At 56.3% G+C, this 19,083-nt stretch overlaps 1 protein-coding gene across 1 annotated transcript in view; it reads right to left on the reverse strand.

Moving 5' to 3' along the window:
* Window positions 1-19,083, reverse strand: part of GRID1 (glutamate ionotropic receptor delta type subunit 1) — a 633,591-nt gene that overhangs the window by 384,882 nt on the left and 229,626 nt on the right. Inside the window, exon 4 of the mRNA XM_036356029.1 lies at window positions 6,644-6,849. Within this exon, the coding sequence (XP_036211922.1) occupies window positions 6,644-6,849 (206 nt within the window). The remainder of the gene's footprint in view (window positions 1-6,643; window positions 6,850-19,083) is intronic.

Genomic DNA, 19,083 nt, shown 5'->3' on the forward strand with positions numbered 1-19,083 from the left:
TAGATTCGAAGCCAAACCACTGCTGACCCATGGAGAACGTGAGATAATACAAAGATTTTAAGCTGCTAAGTCTGGGAGTAATTTATCTCGTAGCAATAGATAACCAGCATGAAGGCCCAGCACCAGAGCCTCTGCGCGCACACAGCTCTTGGTCCTTCTTCCGGGAGTCAAACTTGACTCCAGCCTCCCAGACAACCCTGGTCCCACATGGGACAAAGGAGGATGCTGTGCCCTGTCCCCAGTGAGCCCTGAACTATTATTCAGACTCCACAACCACAGGGCCTGGGGCCCAGGTGCCGTTAACCCCACACAGCAAGCAACATCATCGCCCTCATCACCACCACCATCATCACCCTCATCGCTACCAACATCATCACCTTCATCACCCTCATCACCACCAACATCATCACCTTCATCATCACCATCATCGCCACCATCATCACCCTCATCACCACCAACATCATCGCCCTCATCACCACCACCATCATCACCCTCATCGCCACCAACATCATCACCCTCATCGCCACCAACATCATCACCATCATCGCCACCACCATCATCACCTTCATCGCCATCACCATCATCACCTTCATCGCCATCACCATCATCACCTTCATCGCCATCACCATCATCACCTTCATCGCCACCACCATCATCACCTTCATCGTCACCCTCATCACCACTAACATCATCACCATCATCGCCACCACCATCATCACCATCATCGCCACCACCATCATCACCTTCATCATCACCCTCATCGCCACCACCATCATCACCTTCATCATCACCCTCATCGCCACCACCATCATCACCCTCATCGCCACCACCATCATCACCATCGTCGCCACCACCATCATCACCCTCATCGCCACCAACATCATCACCTTCATCATTACCATCATCGCCACCAACATCATCACCATCATCACCACCACCATCATCACCTTCATCATCATCATCATCACCACCCTCATCACCACCACCATCACCACCATCACCATCATCACCAGCATCATCATAGTCAGCATTCTCCCTTGATGAGGGCTCAGACACTCCTTTGAAAGAGCAAAAATCTAATCTTAGCCCTGGCCCGGAGGCTCAGTTGTTTGGAGCATCATCCCATACACCAAAAGGCTGTGGGTTAGATGCTTGGCCTGCGTGCATATGGGAGGCAACCACTGGATATTTCTCTCTATCTCTCTCTCCCCCTCTGCTTCCCTCCCTCCCTCCCTCCTTCCCTTCCTCCCTCCCTCCATCCCTCTCTATTTCTCTTCTTCCTATCTCTCTAAAATCTATAAAAACATATCTTTGGGTGAGGATTTATAAAAATTAAACATTGAATACTTTTGGAACAATCACGTGTCCCTGCTTGGCTGATGGGTTCAGAATGTGCTCAGTCTGCCCCTGGGCAGTCCAGCTTCTAGGGGATGTCTAAGTGGGGCAGGGGGCAGAGCCCCTGGGAGGCTGATGCCGACCACTGTCCACAGCCCCAGAAAGGCCATGAACAAAGATGGACACGTCCCATCTCCCTCGGCAAGGTAGCTGCACATGGGTGGGTGGGACGAGCAAATGGTCCGAGCACAAATGTCGTGCTGTGTAGGCCCTAGACGGGAGGGGGCGCGGCAATGGGGTGTGTCCAGGACATTGTGGGCGCCCAGGACTTGGGGGAGAAGGGGCAGAGGGCTGGGAAGACCAGAGCCGGTCGGTGCCCAGAGAGGGAGTCCATAGCGGCTTCCCAGTGTGCGGGGGTTCGGAGGATGAGAGGCGTGTGGAGATGGAAGGAGACGGTGGCCGTGTGGAATCTCGGGCACAGGCCTGGCAGGGCAGTTCCCTGTGCCCCTCCTGCTTCCGCCAGGCCCAAGTGCTGAGCCCAGATCTGCAGCGCGCAGGCTGAGAACAGCTCTTCCTCGGGATCTCATCGCTAAGAATTTCTAAAGGGACCAAAAGTGAGTTCTCAGACTTGTAGCACTTGCTAAAGTGCTAAGGCTTTAGAATCCATAAACAGTAGGATATAATTAAATGCAAATGTAGGGCCACATGTAAAAATTAATCTCCTGTAATTAATTAGTAATTTAAAATATTCTAGAAAATGATACTTAAATAGCACAGAATTATCCTAATTCTGAGCCATAAAGTCATCTGCTAAAGACTTACTGGTGGAGTGAGAAATATTTGCATATGTCATGTGGGACAACAGAACACTGAGATTACTTAATTTACCTTCGCTACAAATGTCTTAAAAAGAACAGATTTTGTACTCAAATTGTGGGGAAAGCTCACTCACTGCAGCGAATTCTGAGCTTCCATCCACCCATCCACCCACCCTTCCACCATCCAGCTGTGCTTCCAGAAAGGGGTCGACTGCCTCCAGCACGTGCCCTGCCTGGGAAGCCAGCCTGCGCAGGGTGGGCAGGGCTGCAGGGAGTGCCCTTTCCACCTCTGTCCTTCACATTCACCTACTCTTCCCAGCCTGCACAGGTGACCCCACTCCCAGAGCAATGGGAGCTGTCCCAGCAGCAGGCCACTCCCCGCGTGTTCTCTCTATCCTTCTCGCTCGCTACAGGCAGAGAACACTGGTACCTGTCTAATGCAAAGGTAAATGCCACCTGCTGCAACTATCCCTTAAAATAGTTCACTTTTTCTATTCTTTCCAGTGAAATAAAAGAGAAGGGAGAGGAGAAGAGAGGAGGAAATAAAGAGGATACAAAAGCAAAGAGGGAGGCGGGGGCACAGAAATGACGACCATTGAAAGGACAGAGTCCTAAAGTCCCACACATGCCCAGAGGAGGCCTCAGGGGGTGAGAGCCACTGCAAGGAAGGCCCAGAAGGACTATGACCGCGGAGTGTGGGGAACCTCGGTGCCCCTGCTAGCCCTTGATATGGTTCCCAGTCTGTCTTAGGCACCCAATTCCTATAGATTGGATGGCTAGGGGGAGAAGGGGTGTGTGAACAAATGGACAGATGGGTGGGTGGGTGGATGGGATGGACGGATGGATGGAAGGATGGATGGATAAATGGGTGGATGGTGGAAGGGTGGGTGGATGGGTGGATGGAAGCTCCTCCAGGAAGATAAGATGAAGCCCAGAGCTAAAACTGACTGTGAACTGGAGATCTCCTCATCCAACTGGAGCTAGAGAGGAAAGAACAGAAAGACATGCATAGCCCCCAACAGCGCTGGGCTGTGGTTATGGAGTGCACTGTAGGCCGTTGACCTCAAAGGCCCTGAAAAGGACCCAACAACAAGGCAGTCCTTGAAGTGCAGGTTCCCTGCCCTGGGCGAGGGAAACCCTTCCTGCTGACATCCAGCCTCAGCTCTGGCCGCTCCCCGTCCGCCCAGTGCTGCAGCGCACCACACACCCCTCTCTGAACATGGGCTCTCTGACCTCCCCCTCACCCTCCTTGGCTATGGGGTAAGGAAGGCCCGTTCCTGTGGACCCAGCCACAGTGTCCCCTGCCCAGGAAGCATCCCGCACACGCTGGCCGACCCCTATCCCTGGTCAGAGGGCACCGCTCCCTTCCTTGTGCTTGCGGGGGCTGGCGGTCCAGCTGACAGGAGCCTGGGAACAGAGCATCGGGGTGCTGCTGCCCCGGGAGCGCCCTCAGCAGCCAGCAGCCCAGAGAGGAGCCGGCGCTCAGGACAAAGGCTCCGCTCCCTCCCCAGTTAGAGGCGCCTGCCTGCAGCCCACTGCCTCCTCAGAGCTCCAGCGCCACGCCCAGAGCAGGGCGCCCTCCCACCCTCCCAACCCCCTGGCCCAGCACCCGAGGTCAGGAGACCAGACGCTGTCACCCTAAGCGCAGTTCCCCAGGGGGAGCCTTCTAGAGACCGCACACTGATGTGTAATTGTTAGGACTGTGATGAGACCTCGGAGAAGGGAATATGGACTCAAGACTTAGTGATGGAAGGCAAGGGAATCTGAGGTGGGGCCTGGGAGAGGAGCCCACCGGCACGCCCCAATACCTCCCATCACCACCCTCCAACCTCCCACTCACCACCAAGTCCAAGCTGCCCAAACCTTGGCCCCCAGTAAGGCTAGGCTGCCTGCCCCCATAAAATGGGATCACAGAGAAGCCCGTGGAGAATGGGCCCGGCCACACCCCCACCGTGAGTGGCTACACCCTGGGTGCCAGGAGAAACAGCAGCGCCCGCACAGCACAGGGACTGGTGTCCCAGGCAGCCAAGTCCGCGTCTCTCGTGCGAATTTGTCACGAATGACAGTGTAAGCGCCAGCCGTCCCAACCACTCAGGCAAAGCTACCTCCCCCCCTCCCATCAGCCACGCTTCTCGAGTGGGAAGGGGAGCAGGCCACAGAACCAAGGGTCTTTCCCAAGGCCTCCATGCCAGCCCTGAGCAGGCACAGCTGGGACACGTCACCAACAGCAGTGGGTGGTGAGCGTTGCCTGCCCCATAGCAGCGACTTGAGTTTCATAACATTCAGGGCATGTCCTGGCAGGGGGTCAGCCTTGTGACTACTGTCTGTCCTTGTCAGTGTAGAAGCAATGTGTTCAGTAGTGAACAGAGCGTTCTTGCTGGGACGGCGTTCCCAGGTCTCCACAGGGACTCGCTGGGCTAGCCAGCCTCCCAGTCATAGGGGCCAGTCCCCTCCAGGGCCGGGGTTCCTTCCCTCCTGCTCACAGTGAGGCATGGACACCCTGGGAACCTCTGCCAGGCCCCGGAGCCCTGCTTTCCCCCGTGGAGCCAGCATGGCCATCTCGGCCCACGACGGCCTGCAATCCCTTGTATCTCTGTGGCCATCCCGGCCACAGGGCAGCGAGGCCTCCGGCGTGGGTCAGATCTGGACTTGAATCGGCCCAGCACCCTGGTGACAACTTGCATGACCTCACGCAAGTCCTTTAACGTCTTCAGCTTCAGGTGCCTCACTTGTAAAGTGGGAGGATTAGAGGGTGCCTGCGGTGGGCACCCCAGAAACGATGGCTCCCCATGCCCAGTGGCAGGCGCATGGCACCAGAGACCCAGACTCTGACCAGGTGGAGCTGAAGGCAGTGGCGCCGGGTGTGGCTCTGCACACAGCCTCCAGCCTCAGCCCCAGGAGCACATCCCTCTTGCCCAGGTGGCCGCTCCAGGGCCCCAGCTCTGCGGCCCCAGCAGAGCCAGGCGTGCACAGGCGGTCTAGGGAAGGGAAGGCAGTGGCTGAAACCACACCAAGCGCATCTGGCACTGCAGGAGTCGCACCATGAGCCACTGGAAATGGCGTCTTTGGGTGGCTCTAGGTTATGTGTGGAATCCTCCAGGGCCTTGGGGCGGGGCGGGTGCATCCTCCGGACGGGGCACAATGAACGCGCACAGTGAGAAGAGAACGGACGCCTCTGGAGAAGCCACCGCCACATGCTTTACCGCAACTGCCACCTCCTCCTCACGCAAAGGTGAGGCAGGTTTCCCTACCTCAGCAGCAGCTCAGCAGCAGAGCAGGGGCAGGAGGACAGGGGGCAGGAGGACAGGGGGCGAGGGACGGGCGAGAAGAGAGGGAGGAGGCTGGTGGCAGAATCAGCAGGCAGTTCCCAGAGCCAACTCCGGGGGACTGAACGGGGAAAGGCTGCCCTGGGAGCAGGCCTTGGGGACATTCTGAGGACGCCGGACCCATCGGTGCTGCCAACCCTGGGCTCCCGGGACTGGCCTGAACCCTTCGTACAGGAAACGGGTTCTGGTGAAAACGTGGTGCCCACAAGACATCACAGCGGCTGATGGCCAGCACCCGCTGATGAGGGAGAGCGCAGGGCTGTGGGCCCGCCGCGGCCTCCAAATGTAGGTTTCTCCAGCAGGGTATGCTGGCTCCCGACACGTGGGTAGCATCTGAGGAATCATTAATTAGGGGGAAGCAGAATAAGCAAAGTGCATTGGGTGGAACTAGTAGATTTCTGCCCTTCATTCATTTCACTTTCCACCAGAGGCCAAGGCCGTGGGCTGGAGGGGAACCGCAGGGAGCATTCAGCCGCCACCACCCCATAGTCGGCCCTGCTCCTGGGCACACGGCATCCCAGCATGTCCCCTGCCCCCTGAAGCCAACTGAGGCCAGAGAGAAGCCCACAACGCCAGCTGTCATCTCTGCCATCAGACCACCAGGACTGGCAACAGTCACCAGCTCACACAGTATGTCTAGTTGTCTGTCCTAAAATTAATGGTTTTTTCGTTAATGAACGTTCATGAGAAGGTCCTAACCCCTAACACAGGTGTTTTTAAAAAGTCACTAATTAGCCCAGTCACCAAAAACAAGCACAGATATACCACGCGTCACTTGGTGACAGCCAACCAACACCTGCTGCAGGTGCCAGCACCCCAGTCAGAGCCGCCACCCCCGCAGAGAGCGGACATTCACTCTACCCCCAGAGCTCACACTGCCAACGCCGAGAAGAAAAGTAAAAGGAAAGAAATAAAGCCAGCCTGAGTGCTGCCTCTGAAACGGCCGCCAGTGACCTGTACAAGGCTCCCCACTCACTGCCCAGCCTCCCAGCAGCTGGGGAGGCCTGGGGCCACCTGTCGGCCGGTCTCCCCGCCCTGCCGTGTGCTGTGACCCCAGCACCCGGGGGTTCCCACGCGCTTCTGCCACGCACGACAAGCAGAGGACGCCTGCAGCCCACGTGAGCCACGTGAGCAGCCACTCCTGCGGCCACAGCCCCCACCTACCTCGGTGATGAAGGAGTGGGCCCCCTGCGGGCTGAGCAGCAGGATGGCGCGGCGCAGCGTGTCCCGGTAGCGATTCAGCTCCTCCGTCTTCATGGTGGTGAAGAGGCTGGTGAACACGTGGCTGATGTTCTTGTCCACCTTCTGTAAGGAGACATCAAGGCCCAGCCGCGAGGCCTGGTCCAGAAAGCTTTGGAGGCCACGGATATCTGGGCGGTGGGAGAAGAAGGGAGAGCCATCCGTAAGCAGAAAGGGACGGTGGAAGGTCTACTCCAGCGCTCCCCCCCACCCGCTATGGAGGCCGCCAGAAGTGAGGGCTCAGTCTACCCCCCTGCCCACCGAAGAAAAGCTGGAGGGCACGGATTTAGTCCCAACCCCTCACCAGCACAGCCCGGGGTCCGGCACCATGGGAGGCCGGGTGCCATCCGGCAGGTCCTGTGGCAGAAAGAGTCCTTCTCGACAAGCTCCCTCTTCCTCCCGACTGCTTCCACCCAATGGCAGTCCTGGCTTCCTGGCAACATGTGCTGTGGGCCCGGCCCTGCCTGGCTCCCTCCACCCGCTCCTCTCCCTGTGCTGAGGCTGCTGGGCCCTCAGCGGTGATGGAGGCCACTGGCTGCCCTGACTGAAGGCCTGGGTCCCTGCCCTAGCCTGTGACTGAACAGCCTACATCCTCTACCCCAGCCCTGAGCTCGGACCCTGTCTTGTTCCCAGGACCTGACTTTCCTGACACTCTTCCACTCTCTCTCCAGCCAGCTGACCTCCCAAGTCCAACAGGGTGAGCAGCCGGCCCAAGGCATCTCTTGCCCTGCGGCTCCAGGAGGGCGGGGCGGGAGCCCAGGGCGAGGGAAGCAGGAGAAGCCTCCTCTGGTCAGGGCCAGAGCCCTCCTGGCTCCCAGTCTTCACTCAGCAGCAGCCCCGCCTGGGCCAGCTGGCTTCCCCAAGGGGCTGCCCCCAACGGCACCCACAGAGGCAGGCAGGGCCCAGTGGGACGTGGTCCTGAAGGTGCATTTCAGCCTCAGGCCCAGCTGTTGTCTGAAGGTTATCTCTCTGGGATTTTTCAGCTGCATGAGCTAAAGCCAAGTTCAGCTGGATTTCTGTCACTTGCAACCCAAAGTTTCAACCCATAAGCCACGTAAGCCTGGGATGTTTCCTTCACCTGGCCCATATCTGCATTCCAGCTCCCAGAGGGAGACCACACCTGAGCCTCTCCCTCTAAAGGACACTCGGCCTGCCCTGTCTCACCAGCTGCACCCGCCTGGCGCAGGAACTTCCCAGGGGCTGCCAGGGGCACATGCCAGCCCAAGAGTCAAACTTAAAGCAAACAGTTCAAATTCAACCTGATTTTTACCCCAACCAGTTCCTCTCCCAAACATTCACTCCATGCTCATTCCACCAACTTCCAGAGCTCCACCAGCACCAGGCACTGTAGGGAGCGGGCCCTGGGCTGCCCTCCTCACCAGGCACTGCAGGGCGCTGGGCCCTGGGCTGCCCCTCACCAGCCGGACATGGGAGCGCAGTCCTGGAGGGCAGTCTGGAGAGGCACACACAGGCATGGAGGCAGTGCCCTGCAGTGCTGACTCGGGTGCTAGGCCCTGGGTCAGTGTGCAGGCCCCACCCCCACTCAGGGAAGCCCTGGGAACAGGTCTGAGCGCCTGCCATGGACTCCGCACTTAGAACCCGGGTTCTTCTGTGAACTTGGGCAAATTGCCCTCCCACTTGTGCCTCGTTTTGCTCCTCTGACGCCCACACTCTGGAAGGTGCCACCGGCTTCTGCTTAGGTGCCGGCACCTGCGAGGCCCAGAGAGCCAGCCTCCTGTGACCCGTGGGGAGGGCACAGCAGTGCCCAAACAAGAGCCCACCTAGAGCAACAAACGCGTGACTGATAGTCAAGCCAGTGGCACCTGGTTCCAGGGTGCCGTGACCTCAACCAGCTTCATCGATAGGCAGCTGGCCCCTGGGCACAGGCACCCAGCACTGCTCGCCTGGCAACACCCAACGACCTCATTGTTGCTCTGCCCACTGACTCAGACAGAAAGGAGGTGCCAGGTGGCAGGGCTGGTCTCTGCACCGCAGCCCAGGGAAGAAGGCGGCTGAGGAAGACTGCACGTGCCTGGCGCTTCCGACAGGCCAAGGCTGCCAACCCCCTGGGCTCCCGAGAGGCCAGGCAGTCCCACCAGAGGGCCTGGCAGGGCAGCTGCAGGAGTGGCGCAGGGAGCAGGAGCCCCCGGAGAGGGGCCCGGCTAGACAAGCTCAGGGCTGGTGTCTGCCCTGCGCCTCCCGCTCCTGAGCACAGCACAGCTCACGCCTGATTGTAAGCGAGAGCACCTCAGCACGACACACGTGCACACCCACCCCAGCTCCCGTGCCACATGCAGCAGCTCTGCACGGTGCCGTGGCGGCTGCGCCCTTGGTCTGGCTGCCAGCACGGCAGCCGCCAGCCACATGGGCAGTTGCAATGCAAACTTAGGTTCATTGAAAGTAAGTAAAATCCCACACTCCTCAGCCACACGAGCCACATTTCAAGTGCTGAAGAGCCACATCTGGCTGGTGGCTGCCATACGGGACAGCACTGGTACAATCCTCAGAGAAAGTTCTAGTGCACGGCTCTTCTTGGTGTCCATGATGTTTCCAAATAGGAGATCAGCTGCATTGGCACCTGGGAAGTTCTCACTTGGCATGAGCAGAGGTGTGAATGCATGTCTACGCATCCTGCCCCTGCCCTGGCCCTGCCACTGCCACGCAAGCAGCTGGCTGCCTGCGAGGGTGGGCGCACGTCGGAAAGGAGGTCGGCCCACAGCCACCAGCCCAGTTCAGATGCACAAGGGAGTCCAGAGCGGAAGGGCCGCTGAGCGCTGCACATCAGCCACGACGCTGGGGGTCTCTTCCTGAGCGATACCTGGCGGGCAGGCCGGGCGCCGATGCACTGGGTTTCCCACGCCCTGTCCACGGGGCTGAGGAGCCAGCCCAAGGCCAGGCCCTGGGGCTTCTTTGCCCAGACACCAGCGGTCCGGCCCACGGCCTGAGCTCTGACAGCCCGAGTGCAGTGAGCAGGCGGTGACAGCCCCCGGCACAGGCCTCACTCCTCCCAGGGCCTGCCAAGGCCACGGCCAGTCTTGACAGTGGCAGAGACGGGCAGTGGCTGCGAAGGTGCCCGTGCACAAGGGGCTCTGCCACGGCTCTGTGCGTGCCCTGGCTCCAGGGACCGCCATGCCACGGCCAGTCCTCTCAGGCTGGGGGGCAAGTTCCTAGGCCCCTCCTCCCCCCTCCCCCCGCGTGGACAACCTCAACCCAAAGGAAGGTTCACTTCCTCGGGGAGCAGGAGGAGCTGGGGTGCAGGGCTGACAAGAGTCTCGGGGCCACAGAACACACGGGGGCATCACACACTGAAAGCCGCTGCTGCTCTTCTCCCTTCCTTTCAGGCAGCCCCGACGGAGCCATGAGGGAGATCCTGTCTTCACACCTGCCAACCGCGATGCAGGCGAGGCCGCCCCAGGGACCAGCCCCTGCCACGCCCCCTCCCCTCCGGTGCTGAGTCCACTCAGCCCCTGCAGCCCTTCCTCGCTACACTTGGGGCCGGCTGGGGGCAGAACAGCAGTCAGGCCCTGCCATTCCCCATCCTGGGGCCCAGAAACTGTCTCCACCAAAACCCCTTTCTCCTTGCAAGAGACTCTGTGCGCAGTGCCCCACCCCATCCCCCCGAGGAAGCCAGGTGTCTCGGGAAGGTCCGTTAGGGACCAGCTGAGGCTGCTCCGTGGGCAGCAGGGCAGGCACCTCAACAGCTCCCGTGGCCCCACGAGTTCTGGACGTTGGCCCGAGCCCCCTTCTGAGCAGACTGGCTGCCCGGTCCCAGCGGTGCAGCCCCGCCGGGCCCACGTGCCCTGGGAGGAAGCTGCTGGGACCACGCCAGCCTCACGGCCGCCCATCTCAGAGAGGGCAGGACCGTGAAAGGGCATCGGCCGCCCAGAACAGGCGAGGCATCCTGCCCCGGAGAGGCGGCAGCTCCAGGAACGCGGGCAATTCCTTTCCCGGAGGAATCTGATGGGACAACCCTGAGGCAGGCCTGTTTCCCTGGCCCACCCCCTGGGCTCTCCAGGGACCCTGTCAGCAGGGTCTTTGCGATACCCAACCCGACGGGCCGTGCTGGGAGGCGCATTTGCTCCTTCGCGTTGCTGTGGCCCTGGGAGCTCTCGCATGCGGCTCTCCTCGGGGCCAGGACACAGCGTGACCGACCTGCAGTGTCCCTGCCTCACGGAGCTCACCTCTCAGGGGCTGGGGAAGAGACGGAACAAGGGAACACGTGCTCAGTAGATCATTTCCAAGGGCGCTCAGAGGTCTGAGGGAAAGGGATGTGGGGCTGAGGAAAATGCGGGGGAGGGGGCGCTACTGTGAGGGGATCGGGCAGGAGGGGGCCACACCACCTGGAGCTGCTGTGGGAGGAAGGGAGGAAGCCTGGAGAGGTGGCCCCGGGGAGCACCCACCGCAGTGGAGGAGAGGACACAGACCCCAAGCACCGAACCCTGGGCTTCCTCTGCCCTGTCCCAGCTCCCTCCCCAGGCCAGCTTCCCAATGCTGGGCCTGTGTACCCTGGGGGTGGGGGAAGGCCCCTCTCTCTGTCTTTCATGGGCCTCCAGAGCCCTCAGCCTGTGCCCTGTCCTTGCACCCTCCCCCTGCACGGCTGGCCACACTCCCAGCCCGGCCCAGGCCTCCCTCTGAGCTCAGAGAGAGCAGCGGACACCTAGGCTGGCCGCGGCTCTCACCTTCTCCTCCTAGACGTCCCTGAGCACCTGCCTCTCCATGATGCCTCCCCAGGTGGAGAGTCGGGCATTGCTGCTCCTCCCTGCTCTCTCCAGCGGCCTCCTGCAGGCCTCCCGTGCACCCCCCAATGGTTCCCAGGTTCACATCTGCTCCTGCAGAGCCCCCTCTGAAACCTCCCATGAAAAACACACATTCATTTCAAAGTTGCCAAGAAATTAATATCCTCAAAAGCATCAATTGCAAACAAACAAAAGCCTTCTAGAGACTTCCTTATTGTACACAAATAGCTCTACACCTCAGCCTGAAATGGGAGAGGATCTGATCCCAACAGCTTTTTCTGCCACCACCTACTGCCACCCCCACCCCCAGAAGCCATGCTCCAGAACCGCAGAAGAGAAACTCTGCGCCCTTCCCTGACAGCCCCCATGCACACGCACGTGCACACAAACACACACCACACACCACAGACATTACCATATGTACATGCACATACACACTGCCATATGTACACACACATTACCAATCGTACATACACACATACTACCAAATGTACATACACACACTACCATACACACACACTACTATATGTACACACAAACACACACTACTATATGTACACACACACTAGCATACAAACACTACCATATGTACAAACGCACTACCAAATGTACACACACTACCATATGTACACACACTACTATATGTACACACACACACACTACCATACAAACACTACCATATGTACATACACAAACACACTACCAAATGTACACACACTACCAAATTTACATACACACACTACCATATGTTCACACACAAACACACACTACCAAATGTACACACACACACTACCATATGTACATGTACATACACAGATACTACCATATGTCCATTCACATGCACACACTACCATACACACACACACACACACACACACACACACACGCACACGCGCACGCGCGCGCGCGCGCGCGCGCGCGCACACACACTCTCCCCCTGGATGCTTCCAACTTGGACTTTTCAGGGCCCTCCTCCTCCCTCAAGACCCAGATGAACCCATGCCTCTCCTCAAGAGCAGCTCAGACCGGAGCCAGAGCTCACGCCTCCCTGCAGTTCCCCCCGCGGGGCCTGGCAGCAGGTTCCTCGACCTCCCCGTCCACCCAGGCTCAGAGCACAGCAGAGTCAGAGACAGGAGAAGTCTGTGGAATCAAATGAAGCAAAGTAAGAACCAGCCCGACGCGAGAGCGACTTGCGCGCCCACGCGGTGGCCCCGGATCTGAGGGAGCCCGAGCCCCTCCGCGCGGAGCTGAAACTGGGCACAAGCTTTTCAGTACGATCACACCTGTGGCTTCTCTGTGACTCCTGGGAAATATCAGATAGTCGCTGGGCATTTTAAACACCTTCTTTCTGAAAACTGAAACCATTTCCAGCTGCTTCCTCCGCTACTTCAAATTTCCGAGAAAGGTCCACCAATGAGAGGCTTGCGAAGAAGGTGCTGATCTGTAAGGCGTGCATGTGTGCGTGCGGGCGGCCGCCTCCCTCCCAGACAGAGCTCAGTTACAGATGTTTGGGGATTGTTGGCAAATTTTCTAAAATCTGAGACACAACTTGATCCTATGGACTTTTTTGAAACTTCCTATCTACCCCTCAAATACATGCTTTGAATTTCCTCTCAGAGGTTTGGCAATGTTCAGCGGCTGTCAGCCCCCACCAGCTCATGCCCAGTCTCCAGCTCATTCCCAGACCCCTGCCAGGCTCCTCCCTCCTCGGTGCCGCCCCCGCCCACCAAGGCAGGAACAGCTGCAGAGAGGGCTGTGCTGGAGGCTGCGTGTGTGAGGAAGCAAAGAGATTGCAAAGACCCACTGCTGGTTCCAATCAAAAGCAAGTGTCCCCCGGGCCCAGGCAGGGGCTGGCTCCAGGTGACCAGAAAGCCTCGTGCTGTCCCCCTCCCTCGAGGCAGTGCCACTGCTCTTCACCTTCTCGCTGAGGGTCTCGTCTGGGAGGGAGGCCTCCCCTCGCCTGGTCACGATTCAGCTGTCCAGACACCAGCCATGGCAGACCCAGCCCTGGGAGTCCTCCAGAGGGCACCCTACCGCCCCCCCCCCAAAAGTCCTGCCTCCTGCATTAAGTGTGTCTTTTATTTCCGCGTCCCAATGCTTTGCTGTCTGGGCTCTGCTGGCCTTGAGGGGCTGCCCCTCCGGTTAGCCAGCTCCCAGTAGTAACAGTGCACCCAGAGCACCCCTTTCATATGCACCTCAGCCACACGGAGCCCACTCCCCACTCTCCTCCACCAGCTCTCACATGGGCCCTGTCCACCTACTGAGTCACCCCAGAGCCAGGTACCAGACGAGCTGGGACACCCTGTGCCCTGAGCCCACTGGAGCTATTCGAAGGAGCCTGCCTACCTGCCTCACCCAGTCTTTCCTGCAGGAACCACACGGACTCTTTCTGGCCCACAGTTCCCATTCTCCCTCTCCCTCTGGACCAACCCTGGTGCCACCCACCATCTGGTGTGCACCCTCCTCCTGGGAACAGTGGGTAACAAACTACCTTTCCAGTGGCAGCTGCCTCCTGATCTGCCGGCCTCCACACCTGAGCAGAGAATCAGGTGGCCCCGACTTGGGTGGCCCCCTCTCAGAGCCATTCCTCCCTCTGCAGAACAGACCTAGCCCCTCTTCCTCATTGGGGCGCTCAATCCTTCAGAAGGGACAGCACAAGGCAATGTTCAGCGGCTGTCAGTCCCCACCAGCCCTCTCAACAGCTCTGGGAACATCCCCAAAGGGTCCCACAGGAACAGGCAGCTCGCTCGTTCTAGAGGCTCGTCAAGAAAGGAGGTGCCATCCTGACAATCAGATGCCGCTCTCCCTCTGAGATAATGAAAATCCCAAAATTGTAAAGTGGTTGAAGGGGAAGGTCTGCCGTGAAAACCCTCTGAGAACGAAAACAAATTTCTGCCCATGACAGGGGCCCACACAGGTTCCAACGGGTTCCAGGCCTGGCCAGCATGCCAGCCAAGGGCAGGCTCCGGAGAGGAGAATGGGCCGTCCGCGATCGCATCTGTACTCAGGGTGCGCACACATGTGACATTTCAAACATAGGGTCCACGGGGGAGCCTGAGGCCCTGGCGACGGAGGGCGTCTGCTGATCACACTGCTCATTTCTCCCCAAGTTCAGTTCCTTTCCACTTAAAAAACAAACACTTTAAATAATCAGGCTGTAAGATCTAGATTAAAAACAATTTAAACGTCTATTCTGGCACTCTGGAAAAAACATACCACGCTGCATTAAGTGCTTTGAATTAAGTAAATTACACCAAGTAACTAATTTACATAATGATCAAAATTTGCATTTTACACATGTTATGATGAAAATAGGCTCATAAAATAATTCTTCACCAGCTTCTGTTCCAAGTTGGGCTCCAGTATTTGGATAAATTCTGCGTGCTGACCTGCTACTGTCTCATGTTGCAAAGCCCCAGCTCCCTCTTATTTGTTAATCTGGCAGGTCCCTATTCCCACTGCATGACAGCCCCTTGGATGTGCAATTCCCTGCTGTCGATGTGTGAGATTGTTTCCTTAAAGAATCTGCAATCTGCCAACGACTCAGAATTTTCACAAATAAAGTTGGATGCTGCTGTCACCTTTCACTTCTGAGGTTTTTGATGTTGATTTTGGCAGTTCTTCTGCCAAGACTATAGGGCTGTTTGCAAAGTCCTGCCACTATTGTGCCATCTTTTCAGGATGCGAATTCAGAACGGCCGTTCTCCACAGTCTTCTTTCCTGGGCCAACAGGGAGCAAGACCTGCTGGACTGGCCTTCAGGGGACTGGCCTCCAGCCCAGACAGGCCGCTCATGCCTTGGGTTCTGGGCCTGGGAGGTAGACCAGAGCCAGAACTCCCCTTGTGCTACTGGGTCCTTAAACGCCTCATTTTTTTTCTGCTTCTCCACAGCCTGTGAGGAAAGAGTAACCATCCCATTGGAAAACTGAAGCCAGCGAGGTTGAGTCTCTCCATTAACACCACACAGATAGGAAAACTGAAGCCAGCGAGGTTGAGTCTCTCCATTAACACCACACAGCAGGCAGGAGAAATGATCACAGTCATGCTTTAAGAAAGTTCCGGATTGACAATTACCTAACAAACTGCAGCTGGGTCAGAGAGACCCAGAACATCCAAAAGAAGGCTCAAGGCCCAACAGCAACTTGCACTGCTTCACAGGTGGGCCTCATCTGGGCACCTCCAAACCCCAAACAAGGAAGAAGATTCTGCAGATCTCTCTGTAGCTCCTGCTGGGTAGCCTCAGGAAGAGGCTAAATTAGCATCTCCTTAGAGATCCAAGAGCCAGTGTACCCAGTGGTCAGAGTGGGACCATCCAGATTGAAGCTCCTCAGATCCATAAGGGACACACTCAGAAGGCAGACTCAGTGAGCAACAAAGCCCCACTGAAGTAAGTCTTGCCCCATAAAGGTGTCTCCAGCACAGAAGTTCTCCCACTGTAGACACAGCTGATTCTCACAGACAATTGGCCTGGAGGTCAATTCCTCCCAGTGATACCAACAGCAATCAAGGCTTAACTACAACAAGACTATGCATAAAGCCCACAAAGGGGTGCAAAAGTGTGTCCACCTCAGGTAATTGGGAAGGCTGAGCCACTGGGCCCTATAGGACATCTAGCACACAAAGCCACTCTATCAACACAGGGAAGCAGCCAAAATGCGGAGGCAAAGAAACAGGTCACAAATGACAGAAATGAAGGAAAGCAAACTACTGGATATAGAGTTCAAAACCATGGTTATAAGGTTTTTCAAGAATTTTCTAGAAACAGCCGATAAATTTAGTGAGACCTTCGATAAATCTAGTGAGACCCTCGAGGATATGAGAAAGGACCAACTAGAAATTAAGCATATACTGACTGAAATAAAGAATAATATACCGAGATCCAACAGCAGACTAGAGGATCGCAAGAATCAAGTCAAAGATTTGAAATATAAAGAAGCAAAAAACACACAACCGGAAAAGCAAAAAGAAAAAAGAATCCAAAAATATGAAGATAGTGTAAGGAGCCTCTGGGACAACTTCAAGCGTACCAACATCCGAATTATGGGGGTGCCAGAAGAAGAGAGAGAGCAAGATATTGAAAACCTATTTGAAGAAATAATGACAGAAAACTTCCCCTACCTGCTGAAAGAAATAGACTTACAACTCCGGGAAGCGCAGAGAACCCCAAACAAAAGGAATCCAAAGAGGACCACACCAAGACACATCATAATTAAAATGCCAAGAGCAAAAGACAAAGAGAGAATCTTAAAAGCAGCAAGAGAAGAACAGTTAGTTACCTATAAGGGAGTACCCACACGATTGTCAGCTGATTTCTCAATAGAAACTATGCAGGCCAGAAGGGAGTGGCAAGAAATATTCAAAGTGATTGAATAGCAAGAACCTACAACCAAGATTACTTTACCCAGAAAAGCTATCATTCAGAATTGAAGGTCAGATAAAGAGCTTCACAGATAAGAAAAAGCTAAAGGAGTTCATCACCACCAAACCAATCCTATCTAATAATAGACAAACATGGTAATTAACCGTACCTCTGACACGCTTCCCATTGGCTAATCAGGGTGATATGCAAATTAACTGCCAACCAAGATGGCGGCCAGCAGCCAGGCAGCTGAAGCGAACAGGAGGCTTGCTTGCTCCAGTGATGGAGGAAGCCAAGGTTCCCTGCCTGCCACTGCCGGCCTCTGAGCTGCACTCTAAGAAACAATGTTGTAATTATGGAAGCTAAACAAACCCCAGAGACCTGCTTTCAGCCAGCTGGGCCTCAGAGCTGGAGCTGCAACAGTGTTTCAATTATAGAAGCCAAACAAACCCAGATACCTGCTTTCAGCAGCCAAGGTCTCAGAGCTGGAGCCAAGCCTCAGAGCTAAAACCAGCTCTCAGCTCCAGTGACAGCCATAGAAGGTAAATAAATCCCAGAATAAAAAAGAAAAAAAGGAGAGGTTGGGAGCTTCAGTCACCCGCCAGCCTGAAAATGGTCCTCAGCCCCTCACCCAGACTGGCCAGGCACCCCAGTGGGGACCCCCACACTGAAGGGGGTGTGACCAGCTGCAAACAGCCATCATCCCCTCATCCAGGCTAGCCAGGCACCCAAGCGAGACCTCCACCCTGATCCGGGACACCATTCAAGGCAAATCAGCTGGCCCCCACCCGTGCACCAGGCCTCTATCCTATATAGTAAAAGGGTAATATGCAAACTGACCCTAACAGCAGAAAGACTGGGAATGACTGGTCACTATGACACACACTGACCACCAAGGGGCAGACACTCAATGCAGGAGCTGCCCTCTGGTGGTCAGTGTGCTCTCACATGGGAGGAGCTCTGCTCAGCCACAAGCCAGGCTGATGGCTGCCAGTACAGCGGTGGTGGTGGGAGCCTCTCCTGCCTCCTCAGCAGCGCTAAGGATGTCCGACTGCAGTTTAGGCCTGCTTCCTGCTGACAAGTGGACATCCACCGAGGGCTGCCGGGCGGCCAGAGGGATGTCTGCCATCTTAGGCTCAATCTCCCGGGGAGCGGGCCTAAGCCAGCAGGTGGTCATCCCCTGAGGGGTCCCAGACTGCGAGAGGGCACAGGCCAGGCTGAGGGACCCCCCCGCCCGAGTGCACAAATTTTTGTGCACCAGGCCTCTAGTATTATATGAAATGCTAAAAGGTATTCTTTAAGAAGAGGAAGAAGAAAAAGGTAAAGATTAAAATTAGGAACAACAAATACATATCTATCTACAAGTGAATCTAAAAATCAAGTGAATAAAAAATTTGATGAACAGAATAAACTGGTGAATATAATAGAATCAGGGGCATAGAAAGGCACTAACAATTCTCGGGGAGAAAAGGGTGTGGGGGGTGCGGGAAGAGACTGGACAAAAATCGTGTACCTATGGGTGAGGACAGTGGCGGGGAGGGGGTAAGGGCAGAGGGTAGGATGGGAACCGGGTGGAGGGGAGCTATAGAGGGAAAAAAGAAGAACAACTGTAATAATCTGAACAATAAAGATTTAATTTAAAAAAAAGAAAGTTCAGGATATCCCTGACCCATGTGGCTCAGTTGATTGGAACGTTGTCCAGTGCGGAACGTCACAGGTTCAATCCCTGGTCAGGGTGCCTGTGAGAGGCAACCGATCCATCACATCTATGTTTCTCTGTGTGTATGTGTGTGTGTGTCCCCTTCCTCCCTCTCTAAAATAAATTTTTAAAATTGTTTTTAATATAGGAAAGTTCAGGATCTTTTCCTGGACTTCTAATTTCAGTAGGATTCCGAAGCAAATCTGGAAGTGATTTCCCGTGTCTGCCCCAAACAGCCGTGCTTGAATTTGTAAGGGGCTCCCAAGCTGATGGCTGTGGCTTTTGCTAAAGTCACAGACAAATGACCTCCCTCCTTGGCAGGGCAGGACTGACATGGTCAGGTTGATGGAATCGTCCCAACAGCACTTGCTTACAGAGTCTGCTTTGTACAGGCACTGTGCTAACCTGCTGCATACATGGCCTCATTTCATCCCCAGGACACCCTGATGTATGGCCCGGAGGCACCCAGCCAGTCAGGGGCAGACCTGGGGCTGATGCCTGAGCCAGAGCTCTCTACCCACATCTGTCAATCAGCCAGAGGCGCGGGAGGCCCGAGGAGGGGCAGGTCAGCC

Source organism: Myotis myotis, unplaced genomic scaffold (assembly GCF_014108235.1).
Source record: "Myotis myotis isolate mMyoMyo1 unplaced genomic scaffold, mMyoMyo1.p scaffold_m19_p_24, whole genome shotgun sequence".
Taxonomy (NCBI): domain Eukaryota; kingdom Metazoa; phylum Chordata; class Mammalia; order Chiroptera; family Vespertilionidae; genus Myotis; species Myotis myotis.